Source organism: Eurytemora carolleeae, unplaced genomic scaffold, assembly GCF_000591075.1.
Source record: "Eurytemora carolleeae unplaced genomic scaffold, Eaff_2.0 scaffold212, whole genome shotgun sequence".
NCBI lineage: Eukaryota > Metazoa > Arthropoda > Copepoda > Calanoida > Temoridae > Eurytemora > Eurytemora carolleeae.
The window spans coordinates 263,623-283,718 of record NW_019396107.1 but is presented as its reverse complement, the minus strand read 5'-3'; the positions used below and the strand labels follow the sequence as shown (position 1 = coordinate 283,718).

The window sequence follows — 20,096 nt, the reverse complement described above, 5'->3', positions numbered from 1 at the left end:
GGAGAAGAATAAATTAAATGCTTCGTGCACTATCTGATTCTCAATGTTAAATTGGTAAGTGGAAATTCCACCTCAATCCTGTAAATGGGGTACGTTACCCCCCCCCCCCTCTGGTAGCTTGGAAAGGGAGGCCGCTCGAAGCTGTTGCTTCTCCCCTTACCTCCCTTAAACCCCCGTGTTGGAAAAGTGTATTTGTATAATATAATACAGAATACTGGAGGTTGTCTTGTGAAGATGTAACGGTAGTCTCGAGGCTTTAAACGAGGATTGAAAACAGCTGAATCACAGTGCTCTGTCAAGGGTACACGGGTCATGTTCACCTTGCACTGTGTGTACTGTGTACTCTTCGTTCAGAGTTAATAGATATGTAAAAAACCGGTTTTATTGTATACGAGTGCGTATTCACAGAACAGCGCAGCAAGTGCAATAAAACTGTATTAAGCTACACGTTGTATCGGATCATTGGACTAGTAGTAGAGTAGGCTAGCCATACTAGCAGCTAGGGCCAGGGGTTTATTCAGTACAGTTCAGACCACAGGCTTAGCAACAGATGCGTGAATACTAGTGAACGTTATACCCGACTCAGTACTTTATATTTCAGATATAAGTGAGCAAATAAAATGTCGAATCCTTTGTATAGGAAACAAACCTGTTATTTGTGTGAAATGCCCCGGTCACCGTGGGCAGTTCTACATGATTTTACGGAGATAGTTTGTCGGAGCTGTGTAAATTATGAAGGTCCAGGGGTGTGCAAAATTCAGAAAATTCAGTGAAATTATTCCGAAGTTATATATTTCATTATAATTGCAAGGCAGCTCCGTAATTTCCTGAAAGCTTTTTTGGACCCCCGCCCCCTGGTTATTTCCTAGAGAAAGATTTTTGAACCCCCCTCTTCCCTCCTATCAATTTTTCATATGGTCAAAGTTGGACATGTTGCCGCAGCGCTCGGCTCACTAGCTTGTTCTATAGCCACAGTGCTCGGCCCAGAAATTGTCTGAATCTGATCTAATCCTAAATTAATACAAAATAATTATTATTAATTTTGATGATAAATGGTTACTGAGCTGGTCGTGTATAAAATTTAAAAGAGATTGGGGGGGGGGGGGACTCATTTTCAGGAACCCCCCCGAGACCAATTTTGTACTTACCAAAAAACGTTCACTAGGACGTTCCCCTCATTTCAGACCTTCTTAATGGCTTAAAACTCTTTGAGTCTGTTATTCCTGTTATGTGCGTGCACTGCAGATCACTGCAGTACACTGACCGAAAGCTTTGTTTAAAATCCCACTCCCCTTGATATCTCGTTTGAAATATTTTGCAAATCAGCTGAAGTCGTCGCAAGTTTTTTTTCTATTTCCTTGCTTCCCCTACAGCATATAGGTTTAATGGTCCCATGTCTATACGCGACATCCCTTATTGAACTTCTGACCAACTTCTAATTCGATTATTTTTCTGAATTTTGACATTTGTTTGCCTCCAAGGTCCGGACAGAATCGAGGCTATCCTCGCCTCTGCCCGGAGGATGCGTGGTAGTTACGGCATGCAGGAAGTTCAGCAGATTAAACGAGAATCTGCTCCGTATCCGGGAGCACAGCGACCTCTGAGCTTCCAGCAACCTGTTGAGGTCGGAGGAGGAGGTATCCCCATGTATACTAGTCCCCTTGGAGCACCTCAATTACATGGACTAGAGCAAGGGTTTCAACGGAGACAACCTAGTAATCCTCATGCTCAGGTTGGACATCTTTGATCTTATCTATATGTATAAAGTAGTAATCTCTGTTTGTTTGTCTGATCATAACTTATGAACCCCTTGACTGATTTGCCTCAAATTTTGATTGGGGAATGTTCTTAGCTTGGATAAAAGAATCAAGGTAAGACTTTTAAAGGTAAAGTTAGTGTGCAGGCAAAGCTGGGTTTCCAAGCTAGTAATTTTATAAAGTAGTGATAACCGTTTGTCTGAACTCCTTAACCAAATTTCCTCAGATTTTGGTAGAATGACTGGAATGTTCTTAGCTTGGTTTAAACATTTTAAATTGAATGGGTTGACTTTTAGAGAAAGCTAGGTATCCCAACTATTATTTCATAAAATATTTCTCGACTGTTAGTCAACAAATCTTAACCCTTCTCTCATAATAGAATTATGTCAATTTCTTCTCAATATATTCTGCCAAAAACTGTCCTCCATGTACTGAGTCGTACGTGCGATTAACTTAAGTACCCTTGAAACATTATAATCAAAGATATATGAGCTCTCCTTGTGTATATAGCTAAATTTGATAAATTTCAATTTTCTCTAAAAAAAATATTTGTGGATGTATGCAACTGAAGAAAAGGAGACAGTTGTGTTAAAATTAAATACTTGTGTTTCGAACATTGCACTTATTAAATGAAGATTTACTTGAAACAAAACATTAGATTTTATAATGTATTATTAAATTAAATTTTTCCCCACTCAGAGCAAGTAGTGATTTTAAACAGGCGCATGAGTGTATGTTTTTTTGCCAAACCTTCCGATTAATCCGAAATTTTATCGTGTTCCAGAACTTCAAAATAAAAAATTAAAGCACAATATTGATATCGCTACGGAAAATGAAGATATGTTGTATTCACAATTTCACTATCTCTCGTATTGATATAGTATTTGCCTAAGTTTATCACTACGTTGCGTCTGTATATCACTACGAGAGACAGTGATATTAAGAATGCAACAGATCCTCATTTCCGTAGCCATATCACTACTGTGCATCGGTTAATTTTTCTTAGTGTTAGCAGAATACTTTATTTTGAAATTTTGCTGAAGATTTTTAATTTGCGGTTGTAGTAACAGATTTATTCTAAAAAATGTCACATGTTAAGAAATAAACGATTGAAAGTAACATTTATAGCAACAATTATTTTACTAGTGTTTTGTTACTTCTGATTTTTAAAAATTCAAATAATTAAAATAGGAGGCCTGAGAATCAACACCACCTAATCATTTAAAGCATGAGAACGTCTTTGCTTGATGTTTTGATCAGAAAAATGAATAAAAGTATATTAAACTTCCTTAGTATGAACCTGTCCAGTATACGGATAAAGATAAAGATTGGAAAGTATGAAGTGTATATTGTGTATTTAGATACCGTAGGTTTTATGCACGAACATAAAACCTGTTGTTCGAATCATGAAGGTTGAAAGAATTTAACTTGGTAATTTGCAAACACATTAAAGTTGCTTAGTGTTGTTATCTTACTTTTTAAACTTATCAAATTATCTGCTGACTAATTACTGGAGAAAATGCATTGATATATTTATTGAACTACTTAAAACCAAAACAATGCCCTGCAACATAACAAATACATCAGACTGCAAAAGCTCTATACATAGAGAATAGAATTTATATTAGAGTGGAATTTAGAGAATCTCTCGGTATGAATTTTTTCAGTCCCTTTCAGCCTGAAAGGGAGTCCAAAGTGTACATATCATGTAAATGTTCACAAATTATATGCAGTAGAGTACATTAATACAGTATGTTCCCTAGACTATCTATTTCTATTTCGAATCTTTTAAAGCTGTTCAATAAACTTTAATATAATGAATTAGGTGAATAAAAGACATCATTTGATTTATAGTTATAACGGAAAATCATCGTTGTTAAAGTGAATGGCAAGAGTTTATGTGAAATGATCATTGGTCAATTATGAAAACAGCCTATTTCATAATTTGGCTTTCTTCTTAATTTTAGATTTTCTATAAAATGATATTCCAGGGCCCAAAAGGTTATATAGCATAAATATGGGAAGTGCACCTGCAGTATGGAAACAGTACAACAAAATGGCCGTTTTACACTTTTGTCTAGTAAATTCCCCTCTGATATATATTCTTTTCTCTTTGGCTCTATAAATTATCCCGATCTAATCCTTCTGTTGCAGATCCTGGATTATTACTGTCAAATACTGAATCAGATGCTTTTATAGATGAAGTTTTATTAATTCTTGTGAATGCTTTTTTTATTATTTTTCCCTTTTCTGGTTATTTAACTTTGTCTATAAAAGTTAACCCAGTCAATTTAGTATTTTTAAACTAAGAACTTTCCCGGATTTCTACATATGATGATCTTGAGATTTACAAAACAATAGTTCTGACGTGAGATTATTATCAGATCTTTTATTTAATAAAGATTTTTTTAGACTTTTGGTCCTGGTGGTCCACTAACTACGAACGGGATGGGCCCGGGCTACACAGATAAGATGAAGGGACCAGAAAATAAGAATAAAGTGGGTGGGCCACCATTGTCCCGCCCCCTCTCGAATGGGCCTCCCTCCACACAGTCCCGCCCAGACCAGGTTAAAAACGTATTCTTATCAAATTATGATGTTGATCATTTTCAGGAACATAAGTTTCCATAAAAAAATTTTAAACAATTTATTTTATAGTTAAGAAAACTCCGAAAATATATTTATATCGTATTTTAAGTAGGTAAAAATAGAATTGAACTCAGTAGTTTCTTAATTTTTCAATTTTAAAGAAAAGATGAAAATTCCAATTTTTTAAAAGGTTTCCTGAAAGTCTCCTTGAACAATATTTTGATTGAAGGTTTTGGGGGATTACTTAGAAATTCATTATTCATTTTTCTCTTTTCTTTTTTTGCTTGGGAAGGATGAATTTTATATATATATTATATAATACTAGTAGGAAAAAAAAATAAAATTTAAGAAACGCGAATTTTTAAATAAAATAAAATTTCAATTGTTTTAGTCTATGTTACCCCAGACTACTCATAAGTGTCCACAATTTTTTTTTGCCTATTCGGTTCAGCAGTGTCTTGTTTTATTATATAGATAGATGCATACATGAATACATTATTTCTTTCAAGATGTTATTTCTTAGAAACTTAATATTTTAAGATACGCTTTTAAAATATAATATTACAAATATTGATATTTAAACTTAAAGTTCTCATCATGCTAAAAGTTCAGAAGAAATAAAAATATTTATAAATTGAAAAGGTCGTGCATGCTTATATGATTTTGTAGATCAAATGCAGATATAGAAGTCAAAATGGTATCTTAAGGGACTGTAGAAGTAATTTCAAGTGACGATCCATTTATGAGTGGAATGTCTGATTCACAGCAGTAACTTTTGTCTGATTATCGATGACGGAGTAACTTGATAAGTTTTAGGTGATAAATTAGTGCTTGGAGTGTACAGGAAGATTTTCAGCTAGAAAAATAAGGATATCTCCTTCATCTAAATAATAAAACAAGACAGTCATATATATGTTGCGTAAAGCTGGCTAAACGGCAGGACCGATTGGGCTGAAATCTTTAGTGGACACTCATGAGTGGCCGGGGGTGTTTTAAGCAAAAAAATCAAAATAAAAAAAAAATCTTTTTTCCACGGGCAACGCCCCGACCCTTCAGCTAGTTCTTTATAAGACCAAAGCTGAAAGGCTACTGCAGTTGTGAATCGGACTTGGCACTCTTCAAATTCACTTGAAAATACGTTGTTTTAAATAATATATTCAAATTTTATTCTCTACAAGTTAGTTTTCATTTCCATAATTTTTAAGAAATTTATCATTATGTAATAGCGCGTATTCCATAAACCATGACTTGCGTAATTCTGATTTGTATCATATGGTCCGGTATGTGGAGGAATACTAATTGATAAAAAACCAGATTATTAATCTTGTATAGCTAGGCGGTTCTATATCCACAATGTTTGCTCCAGGGGCGGATAGTTGCCTTGGGCGATGATGGATCAGATTGATCCCAACTAAGCAGTTTGTGTGAATAATACAAGATCGCTAACAAATACGGGATAATCCACAAAGGATGAGACTGCAATGACGACCATAACTCTTATATTCGGTTCTTTTTAAGATAGAATTTGAGTATTTGAGTACTTGATACTCAATTCGTGATATCTTAAATGACTTGCAAAAAAGTTAACAGCTGAAGAGAACGGACCTTTCTAGAGTTTCATCTTTTGTGAGAAACCCTGTTTGGTACAACGGAATTTCGTGCTTACAGTTGAATGTTCATTTATTTAATTCTAACAGCTTGTAAATTCTCACTATTCTAAGACTCCTTTAAGCCCTGATATTCATAAAATTTATAGTAACTGTAACTGAAAGTTGCTTAGTTTTTATTGTTGTTAACAGGGTGCTTTTTTACACTTGGAATTATGTCTTCAGTGGCCGAATTTAAAGAATTTGAGCGGCGGTTAAAATGTAAGCCGCGGCTTAAATATGGTTGGTTCCACTTAAAATTGTATCAAATTCAAGATTTAAGCCGCCGCTAAATTTAAACCGGGTTTTGGCGGATTTTGGCGGATTTAAACCACGGCTCAAATTCTTTAAATTCCATCTCGGTTCTTCTAATCCTAAATTTGATGTTCAGGTTTCCTCGTCTAGTAACGGACAGGTTCGTGAAGGTGAGGTGGGTGCTGATGGGAACCCTATACTCAAGTGCACCAACTGTGCTGGTAAACTAGAGGATACACACTTTGTTCAGTGTCCCAGCAATCAGACACACAAGTTCTGCTTCTCATGCTGCAGGGACTCCATCATTAAACAAGGAAATGAGGTAAAGTAAAAGGGAAAAAAAAGAAAAATAAATTCATTCATATCACATGATTCATCATAATATAATCATAAATCATTAACATGTGCATTTTGAATTTGCTTTGAATTTTCTTTTTAATATATATCATACATAATACAGGGTGGGAAAAAAAAGATTAGCGAGTTTTTGTAGAATTGGAACTTCCCATGCAAACGCTAACGGGACATAAAAATATTGCTATTGCGTCTCAACTGACATTTTACTCATATCAAATAGATTTACAAAACAATCATTTGAAACAGAAGAAAAATGTCTCCAATTTGGACAAATATAATAATGATTAAATGAAATTGAAGTGAAATCAACATGATATTATCGCAAAAATTCAGATTGAAATATTCCGATCTTTTTAAACCCTAGATTTTTTCATTGAAATTCAATAAACCAATGCACAAGTATTAAATCCCGACTCAGTTTTGATCTAGACTTAATCTCCACTATAAATTCTGAGACCAACTTCGGACCAGGGTCTGAAAACTGAATCGGACGCATAATAGAAATTGAATGATATCTACTGCTGCAGTGATTTTAAGTGACTGAGAGGGGGGGGGGGGGCTATTCTTCCGACCATAAAGTATGATGGGAAACTAATTTATATATACATTAGTGCCAACATCAGTCTTAAGAGTTGTTAAGTAATAACTATATTTTACAAATGAAAGGGACGGTGAAAAAATGTTAAAGAGATCCTTTACATTGATTTGGTGAATGGTTACGAGGATTAATTTTTAGTTTTCAAATAGTTTTACTCCTACTCATATCTTAGAGAACTCTGCACTGATGGGATATGACAATATTGGGCCCACCACCCACCCCCTTTCTGGTTTATTTAGACATAATGTTAACAATCTAAATTGACTTAATTCATTAAAACGGGTAAAGATTGAGTTTACAGGCGAGGGAGGCCGGAGGGGGGGGGGGAGTTGTTATCTTCATACATCGCATTGGGAGAGTTGGAGAGTTGGAAATGGAAAAATATTGTTAAGGGGGCTTATCTTAAATCCTCTAATTATAAATACAATGTAATACCGTAATTATAAATACAATGTAATACCGCCTAATGATATTTAATATAACGAACTATTTATTTACATAAAAATTAAACTAGATCAATCTGGAAATCAAATTGTTTATTATTGATACAAGAATATCTTGTTAATGTTATGTAATTTAATATTTTCTTTCAGCATTTTGATAAAAAAGCAAATTGTGTTTTATTGCATTTTAGTATCGTAATTTAATGTTTTGCGCCATGGCACGTGGGTTGCATCTTTTTTTTATTGCAAGTATTAAAGTACACAAGGGTTTTGATTACCAACTTTAATATATAATAATGATGCAAGTTTTTTTACGTCGAACTCTAGTTTTATTTTGGTTAAATATCAGAAAGAATGCTACTATTGAACAATTTTATGTTTTCAAATATTTCCGATAACATTAGTTAAAATCATTGTTTCGTCAAGTGCTGCGACTAGAAAAGACGTATTAGAAAGTAATTAAAATCGACTTAGAGAAGAAAAAAAAGCTTTGAAAAATAAATAGAATTTTTTTAAAGGAAACCTATTTTAATTGTAAAATATTTTTATTTATTTTTATTTTCAAAAAACTGGTTGTTGGAAACCTTTGTTACTAAAGGGCGTTGTAGGAGGGTCCTCTTGTATTTTATGCTATGCTTTAAATCTCAGCAATAAAAAGCTGTAGAAAATACTAGTTTAAGTTAGATTAATAATTCAGTTGACAGAAAATCAATAATGGAATACTAAGTTAAGTACCTATTACTCAGTCTGTTCTATTTATAGAAAATTACAGACATATTTTTACATTCCTATTTATTTTGACGTTAAAATTACAGACATATTTTTACATTCCTAATTATTTTGACGTTAAAATTACAGAAATATTTTTACATTCCTAATTATTTTGACGTTAAAATTACATTAATATTTTTACATTCCTAATTGTTTCTACGTTAAAAGTACATGAATGTTTTTACATTCCTAATTATTTTGACGTTAAAAGTACATAAATGTTTTTACATTCCTATTTATTTTGACGTTAAAATTACAGAAATATTTTTACATTCCTATTTATTTTGACTTTAAAATTAGATAATTTGAGTTTCATCAAAAAAAAAGAAGTTTTCTAAATTCCTAAACAGGAAAAAAGAGTCGCTAAACGTAATTCAACTTGAAAAGTTTGAATATCAAACTGTTGCCTTTGATAATGTGTTTTGGAGACTATTAATGTTTGCATACGATTAGATATTAAGTCCTCAGTACAAACCAACCAAATAAAAACATTCTTGAACAATATCAGTCCTGCGGGACCTTATGTCAAATTAAGCCAGGTCAGTGAGGTTAAAGTACAAGTACGTACTTCTCAAGAGCACTTCCGTCCATGCAGTGGAGAAGCATATGAACTTCCCTTACGTAATTAATTACCTCTCTATATTCATTAAATCCAACCTCTGTTCCGATAAGTTAGTTTTTCTTTTACAAATGATGTATGTACATTGTACATGCATTTAAGTTCTTGTATGTTTAAAAATTAAATGCTTTCTTTTGCAGAAACTATTATTTGCTCAAGGTTCAATATTTCAATCATACACACTACACACTTCAGAGTACATAGTTAACTATAAACATAGCTGGGCAATACGAATTGATTTAAAAGAGGCTTGTATTTTAACATTTTGTACGCACTAACTTTAAATTTAAACGAAAATAATTACAGTGTGGCCAAAATGTACGGATTGTAAGGTTTTTTTATTTTAACCAAAACATTGTACGGATTGTACGGAATGTTCTGATAATGTCTGAAATAGTACGGATTTTCAGGATTTTGACTCAACAAAAGCTAATTTTGGCATAAAAAATTTTCTCAAAAATGTCTCGTCAAAATGAAGTTCAGCTTTTTTTTCATTCCTAATTATATTAGGTTGATTGTTGTTTCAATTGACAATTTCATCTTTTCGAGAATATGTTCCAAATGTGTTCATTTGAGAATATTCTCCAGAAATACATGATGTCCCACAAAAAAAAACTTTGCAGTAGGGGTATTTGGTACTGAGGGAACACTTTTGGCTTAATTTTCACAATCAAGGTGTCTTAGAATGTTAAAAACTTCAGTTATTTCTAGGTGTAAATTTTTTCTTTTTATGAAAATTGATAAAAAATAGCTAATTTTTTCGGCTGGGCAAAGTTAGCATGAAATATGTCGGTACCATTGCTTTCTTTTATTTATTTGTAAAAATGACAATTTTATTTTTAGATTGCTCTAGCTCTAAAAATAATTATCGATCATCCAAAATTTTAGCTTAAGAAGAAACCTCAAATTATTAGTTAACTTTTATTATTTAAGAAAATCCTGCACTTTTTTATAATTAAAGAACAAGTGAAAAATAGAAAGTGAAAAATTAAAAACTTGGAAAACACCGGGAAATCTCTTATACTCAAAAGTTATTGTAATATAAAAAGTGCGAGGCCCATAAAGAATGGTATTCTATTAATTATGGTCCATTATGAACGGAATGGGATTAGGGATTCCCTTATTTTTGTCGTCTTCCTTTTTTAAATGCAGTTAATTCCTAAATATAAAATTTCTTTTTTCATTCAAAATTCAGATTATCTGAAATTGATAAATTACCCGAAAAAAAGTACAAAGAGTTAAAAAGTGAAAACCAACCAATGCTGGTTTTCTTGTCATGTTATACACGTCCCAATAAACATGGGAATTATGAAGTCGTCATCATTTACGTTTACAATAACAATGTACATGTAAACATTCCGAAATGTGGTGTGTGTTGAATCTTTACTGAAAATCAAAGACTTTCTTAAAGTCATCACTTAATTCCCATGTTAACGTTTATTGGGAACACTCTGTAGACTGTCGAAAGTAGATAAAATGCAAAAGATCTCACAAAAATCATCCTAACTTTAAATCTTATAAAATTTTAAGGTTAAGGATTTCTTAATTAAAACAGAGAACTATTCATTATTGCTAAATAATGAGTTTAAGCTTGGACAAATAATGAAACCCATCCCAATTCAGACAATTAAAAGAATAGCTGACATGATAGTACAAACATAAAAAGGTCAGCCTTTGCTCACATACAAACACAAAGAAAAATTCATATTAATAGAAATGAGGAATGCATTTTTTTAGTTTTGATGTTTTTTTTAATTTTGGATGTTTTTATATTAAGAATATTTTTATTTGTACGGATTGTACGGATTTTTCTCAGCAGCGCTCGGCCCCCTAGCCCATCCTAGCCGCAGCGCTCGGCCCAGAAAGTGTCTTAACTAACCTAACCCGTGGCTGCAGCGCTCGGCCCCCTAGCCCATCCTAGCCGCAGCGCTCGGCCCAGAAAGTATCTTAACCTAACCTAACACTAAATAACAAAAAATAATTAATAATAAATTTGCTGAAAAATAAATGGACATGTACAAAATCGATAGGAGGGGGGGGGGGGGCCCAAAAATCGTTCACTAGGACAGACCCACGTTCTGATTTAGTCCTAATAATTACGATATATGCTAGATAGCAGGGATTATTATCATTTATTTTGTAGAATATTTTGGCGGTTTTTCTATGGCGTCTTGTTCAAGTTCAATTCCCATGTTCACGTTTATTGGGAACACTCTGTAGACTGTCGAGTGCAGATAAAATGCAAAAGATTTCTAAAAATCATCCTAACTTTAGATTTTAAAAAATTTTAAGGTCAAGGATTTCTTAATTAATCTTATTTATTGCTAAATAATGAATTTTAAGCTTAGACAAATAAGGAATTTAGAAAATAAAAAGAAAGCTTCCTCAATAGTACAAACATAAAAAGTAAGCAGATTTTTAAATTGTATTTTTTATTTTATCGTGATTTTTTTTAACCTACTTAATCATCTTTATCATATGTACACTGCACAGTGTACCGTTATATGTACATTGTACAGAGGTTAATTTTGGATACTTTTCTTATAAAAAATATTTTTATTCTTATTTGTACGGATTCTACGAACTTTTTTTCTGAAAATGGACGGATTTTTGTACGGATTTTTCTCAAAAATGTTGGCCACTTAGTAAGTTGTAATAACAAAATTATGAAAACTTTCTATCTACCAAAGTAAACATTAATTTTGTCATTTTTATATTATTTTATAATTAACATCGAATTCATGTTAAATTTTTCAGTTGTGATGATTTTAATAATTATCTGCCCCCTGCAACCCTCCGCCAAGTTTCACTCGGTCCTGCCTAAATTTTGAGACGTTCTGATTTAGTCCTAAAAATTGCGATCTATGCTAGATAGCAGGGATTGACAGCATTTATTTTGTAGAATATTTAGGTGGTTTGCCTATGGCGTCTTGTTCAAGTTTACGTCCGATCTGTAAAAAATGTCCTCTAAAATTACGTTTTTTATGCGTCCTGTCCTAGTGATCGTCCTTGAATCGCATTCTTTTCTAGAACCATAGCGGTGGTAAACGTCTTATCTCTACGTCCTTTTTAGTCAATAAATGTTCTAAAATTATGTCCTATTTTAGGCGTTCTGTCCTAGTGGTGATAAATGTCCTCTAGCTGGTTCTACTGTACCCTGGGCGTTTATGCAGGAGGAAATACAAACTATTCTAGGAAAATACAGTTCATCTTTAATAGAACAATTATACATTTATCATGTAGTTCTCCATTTTGATGCTACTCTTTTTATAGCTACTCTCGGTATTGTGGATATATATACTGATAATTTTATTCGATATCCCGCATGGTTATCAATATCGTACCCAGTCAGCTGAAATGAACAGATGAAGCATTGATCCTCAAATTAAAAGTGCCCACTTTGAATATCTAGATCTGTGGATCGGGATTATGAGTATCCAATACAAAAGTTCCTAGCTCAGGCCGTAAATACAGGGTGTCCCATATCATATTAGATCGTCAATTAATCTAAATTACGATTTTCAGGACTAATCAGAAAATAAAAGAAGATTGAATCATTTTGTAAATTTACACAAGACTTACATAAAAAATTCTTGCAGAATATGCGAATTATGTGTTTATTTTGTCGCTAAGCTTGGAGATTATCTGATATGGTATACTGTATGGTGTTTATAATTCATTGTACAGTTTAAACTTAAAATTCACTTTTTTGTTATCCATGGGGTCAGAAGGCTTATCTTGTACATTACTTAAACGGTGAATTATCCAGTCTCGTGATTCATTAAGAAAGAGTTTTCTCTGTTTATAGATGGTCAAAATGTTTTTACTGTAATAAACAAATCCTAATATTTTATTTTATAATACTGTACTCTTAGTTTAACTACCATATCTAGCCAGTCACTCCCTTCAAGACGTTAGAAGTTAGAACTAACTAGACTGGAGTTTACTTGCCAAGTTGCTAATGTGAAATATTTTAAACAGCTGTGAAACTAGTTTTACTTACAACAAACATCAGCTTTGTTTTCTTATCTTTTTTAACCCCCACCTAATTACTAAGCTGTTAAAATCCGCATAATATAAATCAATTCTACCACTTCCTTCAGCCATTTTAGGTTTCAAATTAAATTACTGCATAAATACTTATAAGGATAATATATGTAATATATAAAGTAAGAAATCAAATCCTATGTTAATCTTTTACTTTAATTCTTTATAGAATTAGAAAAGAACATTTTTATTTAATAACAAACTAAAGTTTTGGCACAATCTTTTAAGAAATGATAAAACATTTATTAAAAATGAGCTGGTTTACAGGAATGAACAATCTGAAAGAGAAAAGCTAGACCAGTCTACACTAGAGGACTGAATACCAGTTCTGGAGATATAAATAAAACCCTGAACCTCGATCATATCTTGGAGATATTTTTCTTAATCAAAATTCCTTAACTGTGAGATATAATATGTTAATCATTTAAAGATATTTATCAATGCATAATATCTCGATGCAAATAATGTTCAAAAATTTGCGTTTTTTTATTAAAAAAATCTGAATATATTTTACAATTCACCCCCTTTTTGCATTTTGTCACAATCCCGACCTCCAGCTAGTGGAAATATTTTAATTAAGTATATCACTTGCTTTCAGTTTACGGCACTTCCTTTTTTTCTTGAACAAACAAAAAATTTAAATCAAAAAGTGATAAAAGAAAATTTAAATGTTGTATTTTCGACCTATTATATTGTTGATGAGTGTGATATTATTGTTGTCTATAGATGTTAATGTTACCTGTAAATTCAGAGTTTAGTGTAATGTTTATACTTGTTTTAACTAGATTAAAACCGGGGTTAAAAGCTAGTTAAAAGTAGATAAAATCAGATTTCAGGTTTTAATTGGTTTAACTAGATTAAAACCAGGTTTAAACTAGATTCAACTAGATTAAAACCGGGTTAAAAACTAGTTTAAAATAGATAAAATCAGATTTCAGGTTATAACTGGTTTAACTAGATTAAAACCAGGTTTAAACCAGATTTAACTAGGTTAAAACCGGGGTTAAAAACTAGTTTAAAATAGATAAAATCAGATTTCAGGTTTTAACTGGTTTAACTAGATTAAAACCAGGTTTAAACCAGATTTAACTAGATTAAAACCGGGGTTAAAAACTAGTTTAAAATAGATAAAATCAGATTTCAGGTTTTAACTGGTTTAACTAGATCAAAACCAGGTTTAAACTAGTTTTATCTAGAGTAAAACCAAGGTAAAACTAGTTTGAACTGGTTTTAAATTAGATTAGTGATACTGTTCCAACCTCAGCAACTGTGATCTCAAGTTGTTCTAAGGCCTCTTTTTAAAATCAAATTGAACATTTTGTCAATGATTATGATTAAATTAATAGTTTTAAATTGTCTCCAGATATTTTTGATAACAATGTCCATAACATAATTTATATTCAAGCAAATGTTATAATTTAACAAACCTTTACTTAAACATTTTCTATCCACACTTTGAAGGCAATTCATTTTTAATATTATTGATAATTTGTTCAGAAGCAGAAACTTTTAAATGAACGTAATGAGTTAAATTTTTCTCGCGGGGGATTAAACGGCATTTCATAGGTCAAATGGTCAAAATTCGGATGAATGACGATGCTCGATTCACAACAGTACCCTTGAACCCGTTTTTCAGTTCAATGATGTCCAAGATATTGTTGTATTCTAGTGATAACTCCTATTTGGATTCCTGCCATAGAAATGCGCATGTCACTTTTGTTCAGAAAACACAATTCATAATAACTAATTTTCCAAATTATAAACATTGACATTTTATTCATAACTGGTCAAGCAAAGGTTAAAGGGTACAGTTGTGAATCAGACATTGCAATTTGCCATTTTTGCATGAAGAGCTACATGAAATCCTACAGATCCTTTACGAGAAGAAAAGAACTTAAACTTATTCTGTTCATTTAAATGTTCCCAGCTTAGGGGCTTTCTTTCACGAAAAAGTGTTAAATCATGTAATATTATTGTATGAAGGTATAAAAAAGGTCCAAATCAAAACGTTTAACCATGAAAAATAGTTGTGGCATTATGTAATATTTTATTGCATTGCGTAAATTTAATTAATTCAATCTTAATTACGTAAAATGTATAATGTAACAACAGCATATAACTAACATGTTGATATTTGATCAAATATGATCCAAACAAAATATAGATGAATTGAAGTACGTCGAATTGGTAGTATTTTAAAATATTGAATTTTAACTTTTATTCTGTTGGTGTGTTCATCAATATGAATATTCATGAGTTTTCTGTTCAAATAATCTAATTTTCCGCCAACACCAAATGAGAGGAAATAGAAAATAATTAGATATTTTTTTTACACTGAACAAGATTTATTCCTTTCTTGGATTAACTCAAATTATCCCGAATTATCTAAATTTCTAAGTAAGATAAAAAGAAACTATTCTTTGCACCAATAAAACAGTCAGATGTCAGGGGTTTAAAAAAAAATTGCAACATGATCTAACAGTTTGCTCAAAATATTTTAACAACTATCATTTCGCATGTGACCGCTGATAAGTCGTTAAATAATACCTCTTCTTACGTTATACATTTGGACTAGTAAACTTTCGTATGGTTTAATGTACTGCACTGTTAACGTATGTATGCACTGTACTATTCACATATTTATGTATATGTACTGTACTGAGCTGTTTTGCAAAATAAAGAACCGGTTACCTGTAAATAAACAATTACCTAACATTATTTCCATTCTCTATGTTTAATGTATAATACAACGATAATAATGCCTAGAGAACACAATGCCTAGATTCATAAATGCCTGGATAACATTATGCCTAGATAACATAAGAGTGCATTGAATGCCTAGACAGTGTATTTCAAAGAGAAATAAAAATATTAAAGAGAGAAAAAAACATACAATCAGAGACCGAATTTAAAGAATTTGAGCGACAGTTTAAATTTAAGCCACCGCTCAAATATGGTTGGTTTCACTTAAAATGTTTCAAGATTTAAGCCGGCGCTCGATTGAAACCGGTTTTTGGCGGATTGAAGACGCGGCTTAAATTCATTAAATTCGGTCACCGGTAACATTTTTACAAAAATCCGCAAACAACTTTCTGAAAATGTGCAACTTCAGTTGAAGTTTGACACGCAGCAATGGCTGCTCTCTATAAGTGCAACTCGGACGGAGAAAGGAAGGTGATGGATTTAGGGACAAATACAACTTTAACTATGTTGTGAATAAATAATATAAACATATTAGTATCATTTATTTATTGCTTGACAATGTCTATAGGCATTCAATTCAGTCTAATATTATCTAGGCATTGGGTGACTAGGCATGAAATCTAGGCATAATGTTTTCTAGGCATTACGAACTAGGCATAATGTTACTGAGCCCCAAAAAGATTGTTTTTTTTTGGTTAGTTTTTTCTTCCAAAGTTTAATTAAGGCAAACCTAAACAGAAAACAATTTTTAACTGTTGGAAGTTTAATTAGAAGTTTAAGAAAAAATTAACTAAAACGATTACTTACCCCATAGAAAACTAGAGGATAAGGTTAAGGGAATAGATGGGATCGCGAGAAGGTGATAGAGACTGATCAGGATAAGGTTGAAATGACAGATCCAGGGTGGCCAAAATGTACGGATTTTTTTATTTGTAACCCTAAAATTGTACGGATTATACGGATTTTTATCAAGGAAATACACCGTTATTTTTGAATTTTCACTCATTTTAGCAAATTTTTCATATAGATTTCAAAAAAAATCTCGTCAAAATGAAGTTAATTTAACTTATTTTCTGCATTCTAAATAATACTAGATTGATTAATGTTTCAACTGACAATAAAAATTCATTCATAGTTTTCGAGAATTGTCCCAGAAGTGTTCATTTGAGCAGGCCCAGTTTAGAATATTAGTGTGGAAGACCCAGCTTAGAATATGGTTTTGCAGACCCAGTTTAGAATATGGTGTAGCAGACCCAGTTAATAATATAGTGTGGCAGACCCAGTTTAGAATATGGTGTAGCAGACCCAGTTTTGAATATAGTGTGGCAGACCCATTAAGAATATAGTGTGGCAGATCCAGTTTAGAATAGTGTGGAAAACCCAGTTAAGAATATAGTATGGCAGACCAAGTTTAGAATATAGGTAGCAAATCCAGTTTAGAATAAAGTGTGGCAGACCCAATTAAGAATATAGTGTGAAATACAAAATATAGTGTGGCAGACCCACTTTAGAATATGGTATAGCAGACCCAGTTTAGAATATTGAATATAGTGTGGCAGACCCAGTTTAGAATATGGTTTTGCAGACCCAGTTTAGAATATTGTTGTAACAGATCCAGTTTATAATAAAGTGTAGCAGACCCAGTTTAGACTATAGTGTAGCAGACCCAATTAAGAATATAGTGTGGCAGACCCAGTCTAGACTGTAGTGTAGCAGACCCAGTTTAGAATATAGTGTGGAAGACCCAGCTTAGAATATGGTTTTGCAGACCCAGTTTAAAATATGGTGTAGCAGACCCGGCTTAGAATATGGTGTAGCAGACCCAGTTTAGAATATGGTTCTGCAGACCCAGTTTAGAATATAGTGTGCAGACCCAGCTTAGAATATGGTTTTGCTGACCCAGTTTAAAATATGGTGTAGCAGACCCGGCTTAGAATATCATATGTACGGATTGTAGGGATTTTTTTGGAAAATTGTACAGATTGTACGGATTTAAAAAAAAATGTACGGATTTTTTCAAAAAATGTACGGATTGTACGGATTTTTTTTCGAAAATTGTACGGATTGTACGGATTTTTTTTCGAAAATTGTACGGATTTTTTCTGAAAATGTACGGATTTTTTAAAAAAAGTTTTGGCCACCCTGCAGATCAGGGAAAGCTGGAAGAGACGGATCAGGATAACGTTGAAGGGACGGATCCAGAGAGGGTTAAATGGGTAGATCAGATCAGGAGAAGGATAAATGGATAGATCAGATCAGGAGAAGGCTGAAGAGACGGATCAGGAGAAAGGTTAAGAGACGGATTAGATTAGTAAAATGTCGAAGAGAAGGTTGAAGAGATAGCTCAAGAGAAGGTCGAAGAAAGGGATTAGATCATGAGAAGGTTGAGGAGACGGGTCTGGAGAAGGTTGAAGAGACGGATCTGGAGAGGGTTGAAGAGACGGATCTGGAGAATGTTGAAGAGACGGATCTGGATAACGTTGAATGGACGGATAAGGAGAGGGTAGAAGAGACGGATCAGAAGAAGGTTAAAGAGGGATTAGGAGAAGTTTGGAGAGACGGATCAGGAGAGGGTTGAATGAATAGATTTGATCCGAAGAAGGTTGAAGGATAGATGGGATCAGGAGAAGGGTTAAGAATAGTAGGGATTAGGAGAAGGTTGAAGAATAGATGAGATCAGGAGAAGGTTGAAGGGACAGATGAGATCAGGAGAAGGTTGAAGGGATAGATGAGATCTTGAGAAGGTAGAAGGATAGATGAGAGCAGGAGAAGGTTGAATGATAGATTAGATATGGAAAAGGTAGAAGGATAGATGGGATGAGGAGAAGGTTGAAAGAACGGATCAGAAGAAGGTTGTAGAGACAAATCAGGAGAAGGTTGAAAAGACGAATCAGGTGAAGGTTGAAGAAACGGATCAGGAGAAGCTTGAAGAGACAGATTAGATCAGGAGAAGGTTGAATAGACGTATCAGGAGAAGGTTAAAGAGACGGATCTGGAGAAGGATGATTGGGTAGATTAGATCAGGAGATGGTTGAAGAGACGGATTAGATCAAGAGAAGGTTGAATAGACGTATTAGATCAGGAGAAGGTTGAAAAGACTGATTATGAGAGGGTTGAAGAGACGGGTATAAGGAGAAGGTTAAAGAGACGGATCAGGAGAAGGTTGATGAGATGGATTAGATCAAGAGAAGGTTTAGTAGACGGATCAGGAGAAGGGATCAAGGTTGAAGAGGTGGATCAGGAGAAGGTTAAAGAGACGGATTAGGAGAAGGTTGAAGTGGCGGATCGGGAGAAGGTTGAAGTGGCGGATCGGGAGAAGGTTGAAGGAACGGATCATGAGTAGGTTGAAATCAGGAGAAGGTTGAAGAGACGGATTAGAAAAGGAGAAGTTTTAAGAGACGGATAAGGAGAAGGTTGAAGAGATGGATTCGATCAGGAGAAGGTTGAAGAGACAGATCTGAAGAATGTTGAAGAGACGGATCAGGATAATGTTGAAGGGACGGATCAGGAGAGGGTTTAATGGATTGATCAGATCAGGAGAAGGATGAATGGATAGATCAGACCAGGAGTAGGTTGAAGAGACGGATCAGGAGAAGGTTGAAGAGACGGATCAGGAGATGGTTGAAGAGACGCGAAGATTGAACGGATCAGAACCAGGATTAATGATTTTGGAAGGAGTCTTTAATAGGAATTTTTAGTTCAGTTTCCAGGCAAGTAGTGGATGATCGATTAATGAAAAGTCTCCTCATAGCGAATGTTTAAATGAAAATTTAACTTTAATCTAAGTTGACTTACATAAATTAATATCTGTTAACAATTAACAACTTGTTGTGAGATTTAACGTTAACTCGTCCATGAATTATTAAACAAATAAGATTTTTTTCAATTTATACATTATTCAACCTTTAACTAAGAAAAGTGTGTGATTTTTTCCAGACGATTTTCTTCTTGACCTCGAATGTAAAAATGACTCTCCCCTGTCACTTTATAGAGAAACCACAGTTGGAAATAATTGAATTTTTAAAATAGAAGCTTAAGAACATCAGTGAAGTTTTTGCTCAGACTTCACACCGGACTGACCAGAGTGAACAGCATTCGGTTTCTTCTATTTGAAATCAAACGTGTTTTGGTCTTTAATTCAATAATCATTTACTTTACGGATTTGTTTATTGAATACATTTTCATTCAAAATGCATATGCCAACAAAAAAGTATTTAAGAAGAAAGGCTAACAAATTGTGTTTAATGGGTCAAATTGTGATCGAAAGTCACAGCTTTCTGGAATATTGACAGAACCGGTAAATCCACGTGA

General features: G+C 33.2%; 2 protein-coding genes across 6 annotated transcripts; both read left to right on the top strand.

The window, feature by feature from the left end:
• The first annotated feature begins 559 nt into the window (after positions 1 to 559).
• Positions 560 to 15,800, top strand: LOC111695123 (interferon regulatory factor 2-binding protein 2-B). Of its 5 annotated transcripts, none has more exons than XM_023464329.1 (8): positions 560 to 744; positions 1,482 to 1,732; positions 4,170 to 4,325; positions 6,384 to 6,569; positions 12,143 to 12,230; positions 13,350 to 13,823; positions 14,322 to 15,269; positions 15,616 to 15,800. In XM_023464329.1, the coding sequence occupies exons 1-6, from the start codon at positions 621 to 623 to the stop codon at positions 13,376 to 13,378; spliced, it is 834 nt and encodes a 277-aa protein (XP_023320097.1). In that variant the 5' UTR covers positions 560 to 620; the 3' UTR covers positions 13,379 to 13,823; positions 14,322 to 15,269; positions 15,616 to 15,800. The 5 variants fall into 5 exon arrangements, with proteins under 5 accessions (XP_023320097.1, XP_023320095.1, XP_023320094.1 ...); XM_023464327.1 differs by having other exon boundaries at positions 13,350 to 13,841; XM_023464326.1 differs by having other exon boundaries at positions 13,350 to 13,879.
• Positions 15,801 to 17,997: 2,197 nt separating this feature from the next.
• On the top strand, positions 17,998 to 18,727 carry LOC111695133 (ring-infected erythrocyte surface antigen-like). Its single transcript, XM_023464344.1, has 3 exons — positions 17,998 to 18,075; positions 18,169 to 18,312; positions 18,590 to 18,727. Exons 1-3 carry the CDS (start codon positions 17,998 to 18,000, stop codon positions 18,725 to 18,727), a joined length of 360 nt encoding a protein of 119 aa, XP_023320112.1.
• Positions 18,728 to 20,096: the final 1,369 nt, after the last annotated feature.